Source organism: Phasianus colchicus, chromosome 3 (assembly GCF_987193195.1).
Source record: "Phasianus colchicus chromosome 3, bPhaCol1.hap1.1, whole genome shotgun sequence".
In the NCBI taxonomy this organism is placed as follows: domain Eukaryota; kingdom Metazoa; phylum Chordata; class Aves; order Galliformes; family Phasianidae; genus Phasianus; species Phasianus colchicus.
In genome coordinates, this window is record NC_143438.1 from 21,947,631 (window position 1) to 21,967,353 (window position 19,723).

The following is a 19,723-nucleotide window of genomic DNA, read 5'->3' on the forward strand; positions in this document are numbered from 1 at the left end:
GAATCTCATGCTTAGAAAGTTCTTTTGCACTGCTCTCGAGACAGATCCATCTTGAAATTAAGCCATATAGAGCTAGGATTAAAAGGAAACTAAAAGGTTAGAATATCAAATACAAGAGGCTCATTCTCCCAAGTATGTACGTGAAGTTAGAAAAAAACATTTTTAATTTTATTGTATAGCCTTTGCATTCAGTACAGCTTTTCAGAAATCAAATCTGATTCCTTAGATTTTCGTGATATCTCAGAAAGTGATGTTGACAGCTGTTCACAAATTCAGCATTTGTAAACAAATAGCTGTGTCTCTGACTTACATATCAGAGTGAAACACCAGCTTCATTATAATAGTGGAATCAACTGTTTGATACAGATTCAATTCAATACAGAATTAAGTTCCCAAGAAATAGCACGAAAAGAAGCTAAATCTATATCTTTTATGGAATGTCATGAAAACAAAGAAGAAAAACAGTAGACAAACTTTTGTCACTGTTTCAATAGGTAATACTGACAAAGCATTAAGGCTAAAATCTTCAGTGTGCGCTAGAAGTCCAAATCCTACTGAACCCATTGTACACTAAACGCATAATTCTACTGCTGTTCTTCACATGGCTGATCTGCAACTTTATTGCAGGAAGAATTGACTCATCTTGTGAAGTTCACTCCCTATGCATATTCGATTTCTACGGATTAGTATTCGTTAGTCTCTAGACAGGAGCTGAGCTACAGTATGATAAAATCAACAGAAAAATAGCAGAGGTAGATTTGTCTTACACCAGCCTGGGATACACCTTCAAAATCAGACTAGATTTTTGCATTCCAGTGTTCACTTTCATCAGACACTAGATTAATACTTTCCTAATACTTACCTTGATACTTTCCTGAATGAAATGATTCTAGCAGAAAAAAAAGCATGAATATTTCTAACAACTATCTATAACAAACTAAATGTAATTCAAGTCAAATTTCAATACATTACCCTGGAAATCAAGAATTGATTAAAGAACAGGATTAAGCACATTAAGAGCAAACCACAAAATGATCAACTTGGTAACCAGTTTCCTACCAGTGAGTGGAGCATTACCTTGTAAATGAATGCTTCTGTCTTAATTTCTTGCATGCAAGCACAGGACCTTGTACTACATCCAAGTCATGCCCCTTCGGGGCTTTTAAGAGCCTCTCTGAATACTTCCCACAGAAGTATTTTTATTCATTTTTCTACTGTTGGAAAAGGGGTGGGATTAATTTTGCTCAGCTGAAACAATGAGATACTCATCAGCAAGACTTATCAAGGGGTTGTACCACTGAGGCACCAGGTGGCCCTGCTTCATGCTCAGTCGAGTGCACTCTTGCCCTGCCTAAAGTGCTAACACCAGCCTGGGCTAGGAAGTGCCAGAAAAAATATCATTCTTTTGGTATATGTAGAAAACCAAGTAAAAACATATGTACATGTATCAAAAAGTTATAGATGTTTGTGAACATAGCAAGGTCTGGCAGCACGTCATGTACCGATGACTATTTGCCACTGGATCTGTGTGTGAGAAGGTAGCATTCTTCTGGTATTTTGAGGAAAAGTACCGAAGAAGAGAATGAAGATAATCAGAACAAGACTGACTTACAATAAGACAATTCAAGAAAATCTGTAATGCTTTAGAACACATATCTCCATACATCTCTAACCGGAGTTTGCAGCATTTGCAGCATGGCAAGCATTTGGAACTGCATACACAGAACTGTCATCTCCCTGTACCAAGTACTCCCTTTCGTTTTATGAAGATCCAGAGTTTCCCAAAACCAGGTGTCAACTAGAATAAATGAAATTTTAATAACACCCAGGTTGTTTCCACAAACACCTTTTAGCATATTTTCCGAATAAAATTCTCTGAGGGTTAATAATTAATAAAACTATTTCCAAATATAAAACTGAATATACTAAAAATATGTACAAAAAAAAAAAAAAGTGGGAGAAATTGAGAAGGAAAGAAAAAAAAAGTATACAGTAAGGCTGTAAATGAGCATTGTTTGTTCTTTTTAATGAATTAAGCTCAATCTGTTTTGATTTGTTTTTAATTATTAAAATAAACACAAATCTTCTAAATTGAGAATGAAAAACAAAACACTTGAGACGCAAGACAAAATAAGTATTTCCAGGACAAAATAAAGCAAATAAATGGTGAATTTTCTCAAAGTATGCATTTAGAACAATGTTATATGAGTGGTGGTTAAATAGCACTCATTTACATATTTAACTGTTACTATATGTATACATATCCACCCACATACTCCCATTCATATTCTCCCTCTATTGTATAAACTCTGAATTGGAACAATAAGAAAAATTAGAAAATAAGAGAAATGCAATAGAAAAGTGTCTTTTGTAGGACTTCTCTTTCCAGAGTAACAAAGGAGATTAGGGACCTGGAGCACCAGTCTTATGAGGAAAGGCTGAGAGACCTGGAACTGTTTAGAATCATAGAAAGGCTTTGGTTGAGTGGGACTGTAAAGACCCATCCAGTTCCAACCTTCCCACCATGGGTGGTTGCCACACAGCAGATCAGGCTGCCCAAGCCCCATCCAATTTGTCCTTGAAGTCCTCCAAGAACTCCTCCAGGCAGCCTGTACCAGTGCCTAATCATCCTCTGAATAAAGAATTACTTTCTAACATCTGTTCTAAATCTCCCCTCTTATAGTTTAGTCTTGAGAAGACTGAGAAGGTTTCTTTATCAACACTTGCAAGTATCTAAAGGGCAGGAGCTAAGAGAATGAGGCCAGGCCAGGCTCTTTTCAGTTGTGCCCAGCAATAGGGAAACAGGTAATGGGCGCAACCTGGAACACAAGAAGTTCCATCTGAACATGAAAGAACTTCTTTACTTTGAGGGTGATTGAAGACTGGAACAAGCTGCCCAGAGAGGTTGTGGAATGTCTTCCTCCAGGGATAATGAAAACCCGCATGGACGCTTTTGTGTGCAATCTACTATAAGGAACCTGCTTTAAGAGTAGGGAGGCTGGGCTAGATGATCTGCAGAGATCCCTTCCAATCCCTATGATCCTGTGATACTGTGAAATGACCATTACCCAATGCAGAGCCTTTTATTATTAATGTAAAATAGTAAATGCACTATTAAGTATAGTTACACTGAAGTCATTGAGATTTTTCAACTATATTACAGTTAAGCATATGGAAAGTGAATAAAATAGTAGAGACTGAAGTTGCTTGTATGCTTACTTTCACCTGTAACATGATAAAATTTTATATTTTCCATTTTCCAATTTTCTCCTAAAGACAAGAGATTGAGATGAAAATACAGTTATGTATAATTTATCTACAGAGAGGGAATGTAATACCAGTTTTATGCCAGAGAGTAAGTGTAGAAAAGGATAATAATCCTTACTATATTAAAAAAATATTCTGCACAAAAAGAAAGCTTTAAAAAAAAAAAAAGATTTAATTATACTGACCTATATTTCAAAAGCCCAGACATTTAAGCAAAGAAGTCTTTAAACTAGGTCTCTCTAGACCTTATCATAGTTAGCTCTCTCTTAGAGGCTCCTCTTTTAGGCAGAAAGAGGACAAAAGGGTTTCAATCTCAAAAGTCTTGTTTTACTGAAACAAATTAGAGTAGTTAAATTCTTAAATAGAAAGCTTGGTAGCTAGAGAAGGTAGGATAGAGATAGAAAATATTTTTTACAGAAACTCTCCTCTTCCCACTGTATACTATGTCTTACTTCTAGTTGTGGAATAGGTCAACTCTGGCTTTTTGGATTGCAGCAAATTCTCTACGCTCCCCTCAGATCTCCATCTACCAGCATTGAGTCATAACCAACCTGTCTAATTCCGGCTTTCTCATTACTCTGTTGTACCAGAAATTGTAATTGTGAATCAGTGCAGTATTAGCTGCTGCTGCTTCACTCCAATTCATGTTAACTATGTGTTTGAATTTACAGCTGTTGAGAGATAGAACAAGACAAAAATTGCATTCTGTTGTGTTCAAAATTTCTACTTTTAACTAGTTTGTGAAACTACCGAAAACCAGATTTCAACATGGAAAACAATGACAAAAATGGAATAAGGGCTGAAGTAACATGACAAATTAATTGCATATATATGAGTATGCAGCTAAAGGCAAAATAACCAGACAGCTGGTGTCCACTGAATCTTCAGTATGATTGTCTGGTTTCAATGTCAACAAAAATGTCTTTCTAGGCTATTTCATCAGATATACTGATATTGTCTGAAGTGTTTCAGACAGAATTTAGCTCAGGAATGCTTACCCACTTACTAGCAACTAATTACTAATGTGCAAAAAAATTACCATGTTCTCATCTGAAAGTCTAATGATAAGTGCTTGGGGTCAGTTTTCAATATCATGCTCAGAGCCACACAGGCAATGCTTTACTTTAAAAAGGTCTATGTGATTAAGCTTTGAACTCACGACCTAAATTCTTCAGTCTCCCATTACAAGAGTGCATGTCACACAATAGAACAGATTTCTGCTTTATCTGACTCTTTCAGTGTTTGTTAAGTAACAAATACAATTTCTGCTACTTAGTATAATTCCATCAAACCAGCTAGCAACATAGGGAATGATGAAAGACTAAAGCATACTATACTATTTATTTTGGACTGAGTATAGGAGTACCTATTCTTATCTAACTTAGAGTTTTCCCAGTTATCAGGTTCTTTTTCTTCATAGTTAAGCACAGAATTACAGTATTTGCATTATTTGTACTGAGTTGGATGAAAGCACTATTGCTGCCTGAATTGTGAATCATTTGAAATGTAGCACTCATTCAATCAAGGCAGGCTAAGTACCTTGCAATTTTACTATTTTCCAACTACGTCACTACCAAATAGGCATATTGATCAAATAATTTTTATAGTTGATTATTTTATCAAGCTGTATTATATTTGTCTAAAGAAACAAAATTCCTTGGAGTCATGTTTTCTGAACTTATAACATAACTTGTATCACAGGGTCCCATTCTCATCATTACCTATTTAAACGTATCCCAGCCATAGAATGTTTCTTTCTCGCACACGATTACTAACAAAATCTCACATGGTTAATTTGTCCTGGATTTACAGCTATGCAATTCCATGGCACTCATGTAATGAAAATTTCACAGTTTTATTTTGTCATAAGCACTTCTATAACATTTTACTGTTACCAACCTTTCACAGTATTTTTTTTTCTCCTTGTATTCCTCAGATTTATTGGTATTAGAAATAAAATATCCTGAGCAGAACAGATATGTTCTTCAGATACATGGTACAAAAATCTGGTAAGGACCCTCAAGAAACATCTGTAATTTCTTATCAGTTATGGCCCTGTCTAAAACTGGGAGAGGAAGGAGGTGAACATAGATAACATTTGCTGTTAATGAAATCATTCTAACTTGTAAGGAGGAGTTAAAATCCCTAGTATGAAACAATGCATATATCACACATCCTAAGCATACTGCTATTAAGTAGACAACATAACATAGCCATTTTCCCTATTCTTTATAATAAAGCCAGTAAAGCCAAAGAGGCTGACTTCATGGCCTAATATTTGTTTCAGCTCCCAGCATGCTTGCTCAGCAAACCAGCGATACCCCGTCTCCAAATCATTTCTTTAATAAAATAACAGCATCAGCAATTGCAAGACTACCTGAGGCCAGATCATGTTATAGCATGGCAGTTAACACAACTACCTGAAAAGAGGTTATGATGAGGTGGAGGTCAGCCTTTTCTCTCATGTAACTAGCAATCGGACTCGAGGGAATGGCCTCAAGTTGCTCCAGGGGAGATTCAGGTTGGACATTAGGAAATACTTCTCTGAGAGTGGTCAGGCGCTGGAATGGGCTGCCCAGGAAGGTGTTCAAGAAACGTTTAGATGTTAAACTGAGGGACATGGTTTAGTAGGAAATGGTGTCCAATGGACAGTTGGACTGGGTGATCTTAGAGGTCTTTTCCTTGGTGAGTCTATGATTCTATAACTGACCTCTGATATGGTAGTAGGTCATTCCCAACCCTATGTAGGTTAACCTTTGGATAAAATGGATACATTGTCATCAAAATTAATTTAAGTTGAAGGTACATCAACAGGTCTCCAAACTCCTGCCTCATCAGCTATTGAAATGAGACTTGGTTTCTCAGTGCCTCAGGCAGTCAGAACTTTAACAGCATGAAGACTGCTCAGGCTGAGTGGGAAATCCATTTCACTGTTCTACTTTTTTCAATGAACAAGATTGTCCATATAGCCATAACAAAATTTTCTTCTTTCAATTAATATCCATTACCATTGTTTCCTATAAACTTCCCCTCATATCACACCTTTACTTACAAGCAAACAGATTGGTCATTTCAGACTGAATGAACTCTGCATTTCCCAGTAAGCCTAAAAGAGCATCTCATAATACAGTTCTAAATTGTAAATGTTACTGGATTTTAGGCTGCATTTATTTATAAATCACAGAGCTTCTACAAACTATAGATCTTCTTATAAAAAATAGTAGGCACAACCTGTTGATATTTAATTAATAGAACAAATTTACCTCATGGTTTTCAGGCCTTGGAAAAACTCAAGTTAAAAAAATAAAAAGAAAAACAAAAGGAAATCCACAACCCTTCTCACATTTATGACCTGTTTTCATCACCTGTGCCTCAGTGTCAGGTGTACCAGCAAACGATGTTTGGATTGCCTCTCATGGAGTCTGCCAGATTCTGTGCTAAGTTAGGATGGCAGAGGCTGAAGATCTGTCCATCTACTCAGAGCATAAACAAGGTGCAACACAAGGTGAACAGGCTGTGTAACCCTGTGCCAGATGGGAAATGCTAATACTGCCAGCAAGCTAGCAGCATGGAGCATCCACTGCTCTTTCCTACCTGAAGCAGCAGAGGACTGCTTCACTGATGTCATGGAGAAGGGAATGGGATGTGTTTGGGCTGGGGCCTCACACTGGAGGAAACCCTAATAAGTGGACAGAACCAGCTGGCATCCAGAGTTTACTTCCAACCCAACTTACTCTGCAATTTTGTAATAAACGAATAAACATTACTATTCCTTAAATCAGGTGATAAGACATAAGATCAGACAAATCTAATAATTAAAAGATAATTCAGTTTGATTATCTGTAACATGATTATCTTAATGTGGCTACAGTCTGCTTTTTATTCACTTGTTAACTGTGCATCTATTTAAAATACTTGCTACAAGCGTTGCCACTTTAAATTTCACATTAATTATAATAAGCAATAGCAGTCTTTCATGCTTTAAAAACAAATGAATGTTGTGAAGTAAAAATGTTTTCTTTCTGAATAGGAATCTGGAAGAACAATAAATGCAGCATTTAAAATACTTCTATCAAAGAATCTCGAAGCACTGTAAAAACCATCTGACTTCCAAGAGTTATTGTGCTGCCAACATTGTTGATACCCGACAGCTGAAACAGAGATCTTCATTAGCACGCTGTAGCTGCTCTAGGCATTTAAGTTCAGAGCTATAGCTTCTTACATTGAGCAGAAAGAAACCTATCTGAGCAGTTCTGTGTGGACTGTTCTAAAATATCAGATAATCTCTGAAGTCCAACCTAAAAATGCTTTAATTTTTAACAGATAGAGCTACAATCCAAACACACAAAGAGAACACAACAGTAAACTTCCTGAAGCAAACCAAATTTTCATGTCTTATCCTATCATAATTATATTTTCATAATGACAAATTGTCATTATAGCTCTATGTATATATATATTTTCACATCCTTACAGACACTATGACTAGAAGTTAAACCAGAAGAACAAATCCTTTGGTATTTAACTATGAATTCATGATTGGCTGTAGGGCATGGAGTCTTCCATTTAATATACAGACTGCATTATAATGCAAAGAAATACGCTTTTTTTTTTTTTTTAATTGGCTGGCAGTTGTATAAATGAAGTTGGTTCCATAATCTGAACTGTACCAGACCAGTGAGCTTTTCCCTACATTATGTGTACTTCAACCCTTCGTGCTCATGAGTCACACATTTAACATTCCTGAAACAAAAAAGACCAGTAGACTCATTAGAGGTAAAAGTGTTAGAGCTAATAGTGTTATGCATATGAACCTTACAAGACAGAACCTCTGCTAAAAGACTTGTAAAACTGGATGGAGCTTGTGACAGTATTTCATTTTAAGGCCACAAGTTGTATGAATCTGGGGCTCTGGAGGAGGCAGAGAACAAAACCCACATGGTCATAGGCTCACTGGCAACAACCTACAGTCACTATTACATAGCCAGCCACTTCATACAATCCTCTGAAGATCCATCCTGTATAGTGCAGTGAGTGTCCCAACTAGTCTCCTATGGTTCTGACTTCAGTGTGTTGAACCTAATACTACACTGTTACATTCAGATCTCTTAACACCCATAGAGGGATCCAGCATAATTCTGTTGATGTATAAGGGCTGCTCCAAAACTAATGTCACCTCTTTTATTGTGTTGACCCACAAAGTCAGAGGTGAATGTTAGAAAGATGGCAGCAGAGGTTGAATTTTCCCACCAATATTCCATTACATGCTGTTGCCATGATGGCAGCAGAGGAGCACTCTGACAAAATGGCATCTGCCATGGAAGTATGGATGAATCAAAGGTGAGAACTGAATTCCTTCATGTGGAAAAAAAAATTATGCCTATTGACATCCATTCATTGATGCTTGCTGAATGTTTACAGAGACCAAACAGTGGATCTGAACGCAGTGAGGTGACTGGTGGTGTATTTTAGTACTTCGGATGCACCTAGTACTTTGTACTTAAGAGCTACTCCAAGATTTTCCACAAGATTTTAAGCCATATTGTCTAGCTGCAGTTTTCCCATGAAATACTCCCAATCCCCACTAATATTTCTAAACTCAATGCCATTTTAATTTGTAATAACATGCAGTGAATTTGTCACTTGACCAAAGGTTCTGGAAAGATTTTATTCTCTATGTGTTCCCATTTTGAATTTGTTATCAAATGCAAATATTTTCCACAGAGGTAGCTTGTGCGATCTAGTTGCTAGGCAACCAAAATCATTCTTCCTATCATAGTACAGCAAACATATACATTTACCAGCCTGAACCTCGCAGAAGTTTTAGTGTTTAATTAGGCTTCTAATGTTTATAATCCCATGTTACTCTCAGCTCGGCATACTCAAAATATAGCTCTCATTCTTTTCATTTGAGTTTGCTGCAGATAGACAGACTGCTTGCTACATGCACAAGCGAATAGCAAATTACCTGGTTCTCTAACTATAAATTAGAAGTTGTGTAAATTCTTAAAGCTTTCTGTCTGGTGAAACACTACATTCTAAGTCGCTAGAGTTAACTTCCAAGTCAACCACAGAACATTTGCTCAAAGTGCTCAAAGTGCATAGATATTTCTAGATCGATGGATACAATGCCTATATAAAAAATATAAATAGAGAAAACCCTTTTGTTTTTTGTGAACAGTATCTTCAGAACAGTTAACTTTCTCCGGTAGTTTATCTTATATTTAAAACTGATCACTTTTATATTTAGAAGCCTGTTAAGTGATCTCAAATCATTATACTCATTAGATTGCTTATCAGTCAGCACCGAAATCTTTGTATCTAGACATGTGTCCAAAGCAATAACTACAAATATAGTTTTAAAAGCACAAGATTTAACATATTCAGTGAGTCACAAGTTATATATAGCATTTTCAAAATAAGAGAGGAAGGATGGGTCAGTAAAGCAGATGACTGTATTCAATTTAAAATTAGGGTAGTTAGGGAGCAAAATAAGAACTAGTAAATTGTAAAAAAAAATATTCTTTTGTAAATAAGAAGAAAACTAAAGAAAAAAGCAAGACAGTACTGACAATCCAATAACAAAATCTATGCTTTGCAAACAATATTGCTGTTTCAAAAAGTTTGTAAGCTTTTACTTCCCCACTTTTTTTTTTTTTTTTTTTCCAGCAGAATTATAGATTTTCTTGCTGATTCTGTACACACAGGTTGTAATTACTGCTGTGATAGTCTGAAAATAAATTTTGGTTAACATTTCTTTCCCTAACTGTTGAGCACATGCAATTCATTAAATATTGGTTTAAAAAATAAAAATAATAAAAAAATACCAAGTGTAATGGTTATGTTACACATAAAGGAATGGATTTCAGAGACAAGAGGAAGCTGAGGGTCACTGCAGTGAGAAGAGGGACAATGGTGGTGGGGTTGATTCAGAGGCCAAATGATTCATTACCAAAGCTCTGTTACTTATGCAGAATAAAATAATTAGAACTTGCTACCTGGGCAATAGGTAGAAGAGTGGCCAGCAGGAATAGGGAAAAGGATGGTTTCTCTTTACTATGCCCTTGTGAAGTCCCATCTGGAGTACTGTGCATCTGGAGTACTTCTGTCAAGTACTGTGTCCAAACCTGGAGCTCCCAGTACAAGAGGTATGCAGAGCTGTTCCAGTGGGTCCAGAGGAAGGCCACAGAGATGGCTGGAGCACCTCTCCTATGAAGAAGGGTTGAGGGATTTGAACTTGTTTAGCTTGGAGAAGGCTCCAGGGAGACCTGGCTGTGGCCTTTCAGTACTTAATGGAAGCTTACAAGCAGGAGTTGGGCTGACTTTTTACATGGTCTTATAGTGATAGGTCCTCGGGGACTAGCTTTAAACTAAAGGAGAGGAGATTTAAGTTAGAAGTTACAAATAAATCTTTTACTCAGAGGGTAGTGAAGCACTGGCACATGCTGTCCAGAGAGGTTGTGGATTCCCCAACCGTGGTTGCAACCAAGACCAGATTTGATGCGATTCTGGGCAGCCTGATCTGGTAGCAAGGGGATTGGAACTAAGCCTCTAGATCACAACACCATTTCCGCAGCTCCTTGTGATCTAGAGGCTTAGTTCCAATCCCCTTGCCACTAGATCAGGCTGTGGCCAGTGAGGGTAGTTTGAGAGGAACAAGTTGAGCAGTAGAAGCAGCATCCTCTCTGGAGCAGCAGCAACCTGGAAGAGTCCTTGAATAGAAAGGCAAAGCCAGGACAGATGTACCTTGCTGCCTGATAAAGCCATCAGTGTCATTCCTTGTTCATTTAATGTCTGCAGGCAATTAAAATGCCACATGTAATTTGCTGAAATGAGTAGTTTCTAGCCCTTGTTTCCACTCATTTAGTCTATGCTGGAACAGCTGGAACATAGCTGCAATAGTCTGAATTCAGGATTTGTGAAAAATCAGAAGCTTTAAAAAAATGCAGTAAGAAAAGAGTACCCATCACATTTCATAAAGAAGACTTATCAAAAAAGGCTGTCTAAATTTTCTTCTTGGACACACTACTCCACACTTTTTCCAGATGTTTTACAGTGGTAGCTCAAACAGTTCAAAAGCCTTAAATGCAAGCTTTTTCAAAATGTGACCAGTCACTAGTAAGTCTTTTTTTTTTTTTTTTTTTTTTTAAAGATGTCTCTCTGAACCAGTTCTGTTTTTATTTTGCCCTGCAATTTACAATAAAAAGGACAAAAAGAAATTGGAGCAAGGACTTCACCATACAATGTGCAATGCAATGCAAAATTAACAGAACAGTTTTGCATGATGGTTTCTGGAGCATACTGAGCTATCTACAACTGCAGGAAAACTTCAATCAACAAAGTAGAAGAAATGTCCAGAGGGTCATAATTCCCTGCTTTAAGGCAGTGTATAAATCATGATTAAGTGGTATCATTGAAATGTGTGAATTTTTTTTGCTATAAATAATATCTCTGACAAATAACCTTTGATCTCTTCACAGATTGTCCAATCAAATTAACTGTAATTTTTCATTAGAATCATTTGTAATAATGAGAATAGTGGCTTTAATATTTAAAGTAAACTTTCTTCTATGCAAGATTTTTCTTTGAATGCATCTCCCAAGTTTCATTAAAACTAAAAAAAAAAAAAATTAAAATTGCAGTATTTAGTTAAATATACCTACTGTCTTGGCTAAGAAAGGTTTCTTATAGTATGTTTGTAACATGTTATATTATAAACAAGATACTGAGCTAAGGGAAGCAAAATTATTTGATACGTAGCTAGGATTATAAATAGTCAATACATTTTGTTAACTCGGCTGTAAGGAAATTATTCAAAATTTGAAACCAGTCAAAAGTTAAATAAGTTTTTCAGACTAGACTGTGCCTTGAAGATACTGTTCTAAGCTGTTTCTGATACTGTTCAGAAATATACCTTTATCTTAGTTTTATTAAACAAAACAGAAAGCATCAGAATTAAATGTCTTGATAAAGAACAGAAATCAAGCCACACATGTTCCTGAAATAACTACCATAGGACAGATTTTGGCAGCAAGGGCATTTCTTGCATTTTAAAACTTATCTGAAGCTGTTTTAAAAATAACTGGTCTGTCAACTTGAGTCAATCATTACTTTTTTTAATCCTCTAATACTCTGTAGCATTTCTCTCCAAGGAATGTTTCCGGTGTGCTGTCATGTTGTATTAGGGAGGCTGATACAGAGATTGTATATATTGGTGAAACTCGCTAAACTCAATCTTTATCCCAAGAGAAAATCCAACAAACATAAAACTGGACTCAACATTTAACAAACTTTGGTTTCAAAGCAAAATTTTAACATAAGTGTAACTTTTTAGTGAAGAAAATTACATGGGTTTTTGTTTTCTTTTGTTTTTAATCTCAATGAAATATAACAGTGTTGTGATACTTAATTGAAGTGTCCCTCTGAATGCCTCTGAACATTAGCTGGATTTAACTATCTGGATTGATTACTTTTTCAAAACCAGGCTAGAAGCATGGACTTTTCAAAATGTTTCATATCTACTCCTCAGCTTGCCTAGCATAAATTGAACACAAATTATGATTAAATTGATAAATTGTTGAATGTTTGTATTTATTCTTTTCAGAGTGCTCACCAGAGGACCAAAACACCTTTGGAATTTAGTAGTTCAGGATTTATTCTTTTCCCTGATCAGAGTTTGTCCTCTAATCCTCCACATTAAATTGGAAGAAAGAAAGTTTGCCCTTTCTGCCACATTATCAACTAACTCTTTTGACTGATTAACCTCTAAATTAGGACTCTACCCTGAATAAAAGCATTATCAACTATATCTGACATTCTCCATACAGTGATTTTTCCAAATAAGAACAGGATACATATACATTTAGGATAAGCATTCTAGCTCTGGAAGATACATTAAAAAAATAGGAGATAGAAAACAAGAGAAATGAACTAGTAAAATATTTGAGCTTGATAAGTTGTTGTTCAATTATAAAGAAATTTTGCTGTGGATTTTTTTTAATATCCCATCATAAATGCTTGAAGTTTGCTTTTAAAAACTAAAACAAACAAACAAAAAACCCTTTAGCCAAGTATTACAAAAAGATACAAAAAGAACAAAAATCTTAGCTTTAGAAAAGAATTAATCAATTGAAAGATGTACTTCATTTTGGTTAGTATAGCATATGCCATGCTATTGTATTGAAAGCCAGGAGGTTATTACAGCAGACAGGGCAGAAGCTATAGCAGTGTGTAATGTAGACATACTAAGCTTTCAGCAGTTAGCTTTAGCAAAAGCCAGAATTTTACTTTTATTCAAGATTCCAGATTTTCTGATTCAGAAACTTCTTTCTTAAAATAAGATATGGTGTGTGGTGCAAGAGCAGGAAGAGGTGCTTTCATTTGGAAAGATATCTGGACAGAAAGCACAACTTTGCAGCGTGTTGAGATGCACTAACTACACTCAACACTTTTTGGAGACATCTTCCTTGTTCAGGTAGGGGGGAAGGTGGCATTCTTTTTCTTTACTGTTTACTACAACTCCTCTGTGAACAGAAAAGAAGGGGAGAAAGGAGAGGAAAGTTGAAGCCAGCACAGAGGGTATATAGTTACAGCTCGTAAAGATAATTTTTCATATTTCAGTTGTGACTGAATCAAGACTGGTAATTCAGTATGTAGAAAGGCATGTAAATCATTCTTATAACAAAATTTCCTAAGTGCTCAATATTACCTACTGAATGCTATATTTAAAGTGCATGTCACACAGAAAATGGAAACAAAAGGATATGAATTTATAATTAAGTGAGAACATTGAAGGTTTTCATATTTAAAAAAAAAAAAGATTGAAGATCATTTTGGAGTTGCTCTTTACTTTTATCAGTAGTCCTTTTATATGAGATAATAATACAAAGTTTATAACCATTTTTGTCAAGACAGCAATTTTAGCTGTAAAATAATTATCAGACACATATCTAGTAATTAGCAGTAAGAGACTGGGCCATACAAACATTTTTTTAAAGAGCTTAGTTTTCTCAAGTGGAACAGCACAGCATGGTACCACTCTCCATTTCAATACTCTATTCTGGAATCTCTACTCATCAACCCATTATTTAAAAGGAAGAAATAAAATGCTGCTAGAATCAAGGCATGAGGTTTAAAATACTGGAAAAGACCAAATGACTTACTCTGACCAAGCTAAATTTGGCACCAAAAACTTTCAACTTTTAGAAGCGATTTTCCAGTAAGACACTAGTGTTTAGAATAAGTCCTCTCACTTACTGATGTTTTTGAACTGTTACTGTATTTGTGTGAATATTATTCATTATAATTCTCTAAGCAAACTAAACCAGAAATAATAACCATTCCATCTTCACAAGTCATTTAAAGTCACATATGCCACTGTAAAACATTCATTCATTCTAACAGTGATCACTGTAGATATACTCTGCAAAATAATGCATGCAAATAAGCCAGAATGCAGAACAAGGATGGCCTTATAGTGGAAAGGTGCTGGTGCTATCATAGATTTCACACTAGAGCAATTAAATCTTCTGAGTCGAAGTCTCAGACCAACACATGGATTAGCTTTGTTTGATAAGTATTCTGTAGCTGCTAATAGTGTGGAACTGGATAACAGCTTCTGTCTGGCAATTTGAACTACTTTATGTGCCTCTATCCATCCATTCTTCTTGTACTACTGCTCTCTTGTGAGACAAAATGTCTTCAATGCACATACTGAGCCCATCGCTGAAGATGTACTTGGTTTTGTCTTCTGTGATTAGTTTCTTGAAAATGACTGGTTAAAGTTATCCAGACTCTGCTTGCTTCAACAAACCATTATTTCACATTTGTTTCAAAATGTTTTGTATGCTACTAAGCATCAGCAAAATAATTGCTGCATGCCCTTTCCTGCAGGTCAGAGTTACCTTTGACTTTTCTTTGAAAGGTCTCAAAGTTATCATGCAGAATAAAATGAGAAAGCTCTATTTTGCAAGTATAAAGGACCTCTACACTGTAGTATTTACATACCTATGTGAAATTTTATGAACCATTTTTTTACACTCTAATTGTTCTGTATTACTGTGTATCTCAACAATAGTATAAATTCTGCATTTGTATTTGAGTTGTTGCTCACAGACATAAAAAAAAAATTCCCAGAAAAAATACACATTACAACCTGGCAAAGTACAAAGTGCAAAACAATCTCTAAAACAGAAAATCCTTCAAAAATTACTGATAAAGCCTCAAAAGGAGATTTTCTCCACTCTAAAGAAGTAACCAAGAGAAGTTAATTCTTAGACCTAAAAACAAACATTTTAATTCTGATTTGATACAGTGTTTGAAATTGGATTCTGATTTCCTTTAAAAATATCATGTTATACTAAAATATCTGACTACTGTAGTGAATATACAGAAAATATTTTAGGATAGTCACTAAACAGACCGTATTCTTCAGTTCTTCATTCTTTCTAACTACATGTAATTTTTTTCCCCAAGCTGTTTGGTTATTTCACAAGATCCAAGTAATTAACGATGAACTGATGAACAGACAGAACTGCTAATATCTCCTAGACATTCCAGTTTGTCAGAGCAATGATTTTACTTTTTTAATTCTAAAAAGATCCCTCATCTCTAAAGTAAGCTTTCATAAACAAACCAAGGAAGGAAATAAATTAGAATGGAATCCTGATCTAAGTAACCTCTATTTTCCAAACTAAATAATTGCTGTAAAACTGTGTCTCAAGCAGAAAGCTGTTGAAAATGTGTTTACGTTAAAACTATTCTTCTATAAATGAAATCTCAGAGGCTGATAGAATTCTTTAGCTTTTTGTTATATCATTAGTGAATGCTTAGGATTCACAAAGCCCTTTTTTCTTCCAAAATCTTCCTCCAGGCAACTTGAAACTAACTTAAAAGTAAAACAAAAATTAAAAGGTATTATTGGCTTCGAATCCTGAATACAAACCACAGGCCATCTGTAAAGATATGATCACATTATCTCAGCATATTGCAAATGTTTCCAAGGAGAAAATTTCTAAGAGTAGCTCAAGAACTAAATGCACTTTTGCAGAGATATTACATTTTTTTCCTATTACTTTTACTACATCAAAGTAATAGAGTCTTTTGATTTATTTTTTTAAATATTCAGTTCATCTACCTCTTCTTTCTGACGTATTGCTGAATTCCTAATGCCACAGCAGTAACTGTTATTTCAACACTCAAGTACATTAAAAAGAATAAATGAAGTTTTAAAATAACAGTATTAGTTCTGAAGCCTCTTATAACATGAAAGTAAACTTGCTTTCTGTAATGATCCTCTCCATAAAACTTCTATAAATAAATTTCAATTGCTGGAACATTATTTAGTATAAGATCTTTAGTCAGTTTTTTTTAAATAAAATACTTCAAGCAAATGTGATTTTTTTCCAATTAAATTGGAGCAGTATTAAAGTTCATGCTAAACGTATTGAGAGAATAATTTGTTTCTCAGTAGTTTAGCAATGTAGGAACATTCAGTGGTTATCTAGAAACGCAATAACTATCCATCATTCAATTAATTAAACAAAGAAAAACACATTAAGTAAAAGCTTCAGAAGTGGTTAACAAGTCTGGAATTATTTTCAATAAGAAAATGTGAGAATCTTGCCATTCCTGCAACTTTCTTGCATTAACAAATGCCTGAATCAATTTGTAGAGGAAGACACTTTACAACCAAGCCCTCAACTTGAAAATCTGTGCTGCTGTTATCATCCTTTGGTTCTCATTGCCATATTGCTTAGGCTGCCACCAGTCCCCAGCATGTAGCTCAGGCAAGAACAGGCATGACTTGCAAGCTTTCTACTCTTTGGCATGCATTTTGTGAGAAAAATTCCAGATTGCTTTGACATCAGTGCAGAACTGATGGGTCATGTCAGATGATTCGGTCCCCCACTAAGAACTGAAGAACTTCTGTTGCCCTTGTAGGTCTCTATCCAGCTGAAGTTCATAGGTACTCTGTGCCTTTGCTACTAATGTGCATACCAACGGGAACTGTAACTTCTTTCTCTTCCCATAAAACTTCAGACTTGTAAGCCTTTCACATTCACCTTGTTCTGATGTGAGGAATGGCTTTGGCACCAAACTAGCGATTCTCTGCATCTTTTAGTGCTTATTATTCTAAATCTTCCAAGTATACCAGGACTCAACAAGCACCAAAGTCACATCAAGAGACTAGAGAGTACACAGCAAGTGCGTAAAAAGACTTTGGTTATTTACCATTGCAATAAGAAGGGCAGAAGGCTTTCTATAAGTAGGCTTGCTGTAGTAGCAGCATTAGCAAGTGAGAAATAATTAAGGCAGAATCTATACTGGCACAAAAATAAAATTAAAATATATGGCCTGTTAAAGATCTTTTGTAAACATCTGGAAAGGAAAGCAGCAAAGAACATTGTCTTTGTGGAGGAGAGAAAAATGGACTGATAACCTGAACTGTTTGTTACGAGTGCTTATTTTTACATTCTTTGCTTGCTAAGACAGGTACATGCCTGTGATTTCCTCAGATTGGAGTTATTCTATCTGTTTTATTTAGTATTATTTTAATACTCAGAGACAGTAAGCTTAATTGTTCATTTCATTTTAAAATGACAGTCAAAACTTGGATTCAAATTAAAAACACTGAAAGAGTAGGTGCTATGGTAGAGGGAATAGCAGGTGGCTGTGAAGTGGGTGATTTTTTATTTGCATGTATAATGTGAAAGATCTAGCAGGTTTAAATTATTTATCCTAACCAGAGCTAGAGATAGCAAATAAGTTTGGAAAAAAATATTGAACATGACAAGAAAAACATGGTATTTTTTTTGTCAACAGAAACACTTCTGTATTTCATGGGATGGAACTCTTGAGAGCTACAAGAGCACTGTGAGGTAGAGGGTTGTGCAAAAGGAAACAAGTCACCAGAGATTAGAGGTAGGATAACATACAGAATAGGTCTGGAAAATGGGATAAGTAATATGAAAAGCCTCAAGAGATCCCAAATTTGCTCACTCTCTTACAATTAAAAGAAAGTAGATTGTATATTTGAACTCTCAGCAATGCAGAGGAATATATTTTTTCCCTCTACCCAAAACATCCTATTCCTAAACAAAAAGGGCTACAGAAAAAATAGTAATAATAATAATAATCCAGAAATCCCTAGTTTCTCCCTGTGAGGTAACAATGATAAGCCTTTGAAAATAGTTTACTTTGAGCTCTCTTGTTGCAGTAGAAAAGATAACAGAAAGAGGATCTTCTCTGTGGACCACTAGAGTAAAAAGCATGCTTACCCTTCAGCTCTTTGTGCCTAAACTTGTCTTAAGTAAGCACACTGCTCATGAAAAACATCTTTCATTTTCTGTTTAGATATTAGACAAAGGATGACACATCTGCTTGCTGAGAGGTGTGGTAATGGAGGATCAAAAAGAAAGAATTTGATTACGTAAGAGTAATGATTGAACACCAGGTTTTCATTATGTAAATACTGAATAGCAGCAGCAGTCCACCTACATTTCATGTCTAGAAGAAAAAGCCTATCTAAATCATTCCAAACACCATAGCTTCATCCAAGATTAAGGACCATGAAACAAAATTACCAGCAGGTAGCAGGAAAAACTCTTCTACTAGCAATTCTTCACCACATAGTTGTAATTTTTTAAGAGCTAGGCACATAATGAAGAAAAATGAGAAACCTGAAATGAGAGAGCTTCCCTTTTCCAAAGCCTCATTCCCCAAAAGCAAGAAGTTAATTTCAAATACCTTGAAAGTTTAAAATGCTCAGACCAACAGTATTTGTAACCATTCCCAGATTTGCCGCTGTTTTATATCTGTCATAAAAGTTTGCCCTGCTCAATATCTTCACAGCAAAAAGACAGACCTTGTAGTCTGCTTCCAGATCATGCCTAATGCTTACTGTGGGGAGAGAGGAAAAAAAGCGTACAAGAGAATCTCTAGCACTTTTGTAGGTTCTGTTGAACATCTCCAGGAAAAGTTTATACATGCGCTATAAACTCCTTCACAGTAGAAAACACCACTGAGGACGAAGAGATTAGTGTTTCGAGAACTGCTCTAAGAGCCTGAGTTTTCAAGTTGGCATCTTCTCCTTATTCCCCATGCCAGAGTCTCAACTGCCATTGTCCTTTCTTGTCTACAGAGATTATTTATAATCTAATATTAATAAGCAAATTACAGAAGCAACTGAACAGGATGATACAGTAAAATTACTTGGTAACATTACTAACCAAAGCTGCTGGCAGCTCCACCCATCATAACAACTTAGAGTCCTGAACATTCTAAGCACAGCAGCAACCATAGTATTTTGCTCTTTAACAACTTCCACTCTGTTTCAAGCGGCTTCATGAAAAATCCATTAATCCACCCATGCTGCAGGGTGGTAATGCTGCATATACTGTGCCATTATGGGAATTCAATCACTTCAATTAATTCTCCCTGAGTCACATTACAAGTT

The 19,723-nt window shown here is 35.6% G+C and overlaps 1 protein-coding gene across 3 annotated transcripts in view; it reads right to left on the reverse strand.

The window, feature by feature from the left end:
* The window catches only part of LOC149918451 (uncharacterized), a 113,253-nt gene that overhangs the window by 88,966 nt on the left and 4,564 nt on the right, over positions 1-19,723 (reverse strand). Inside the window, exon 3 of one of the 3 annotated variants that reach the window (XM_090138325.1) lies at positions 10,266-10,476. The exons of the other annotated variants lie outside the window; for them this stretch is intronic. Within the exon in view, the coding sequence (XP_089994451.1) occupies positions 10,266-10,476 (211 nt within the window). The remainder of the gene's footprint in view (positions 1-10,265; positions 10,477-19,723) is intronic. 3 annotated transcript variants of the gene reach the window in all.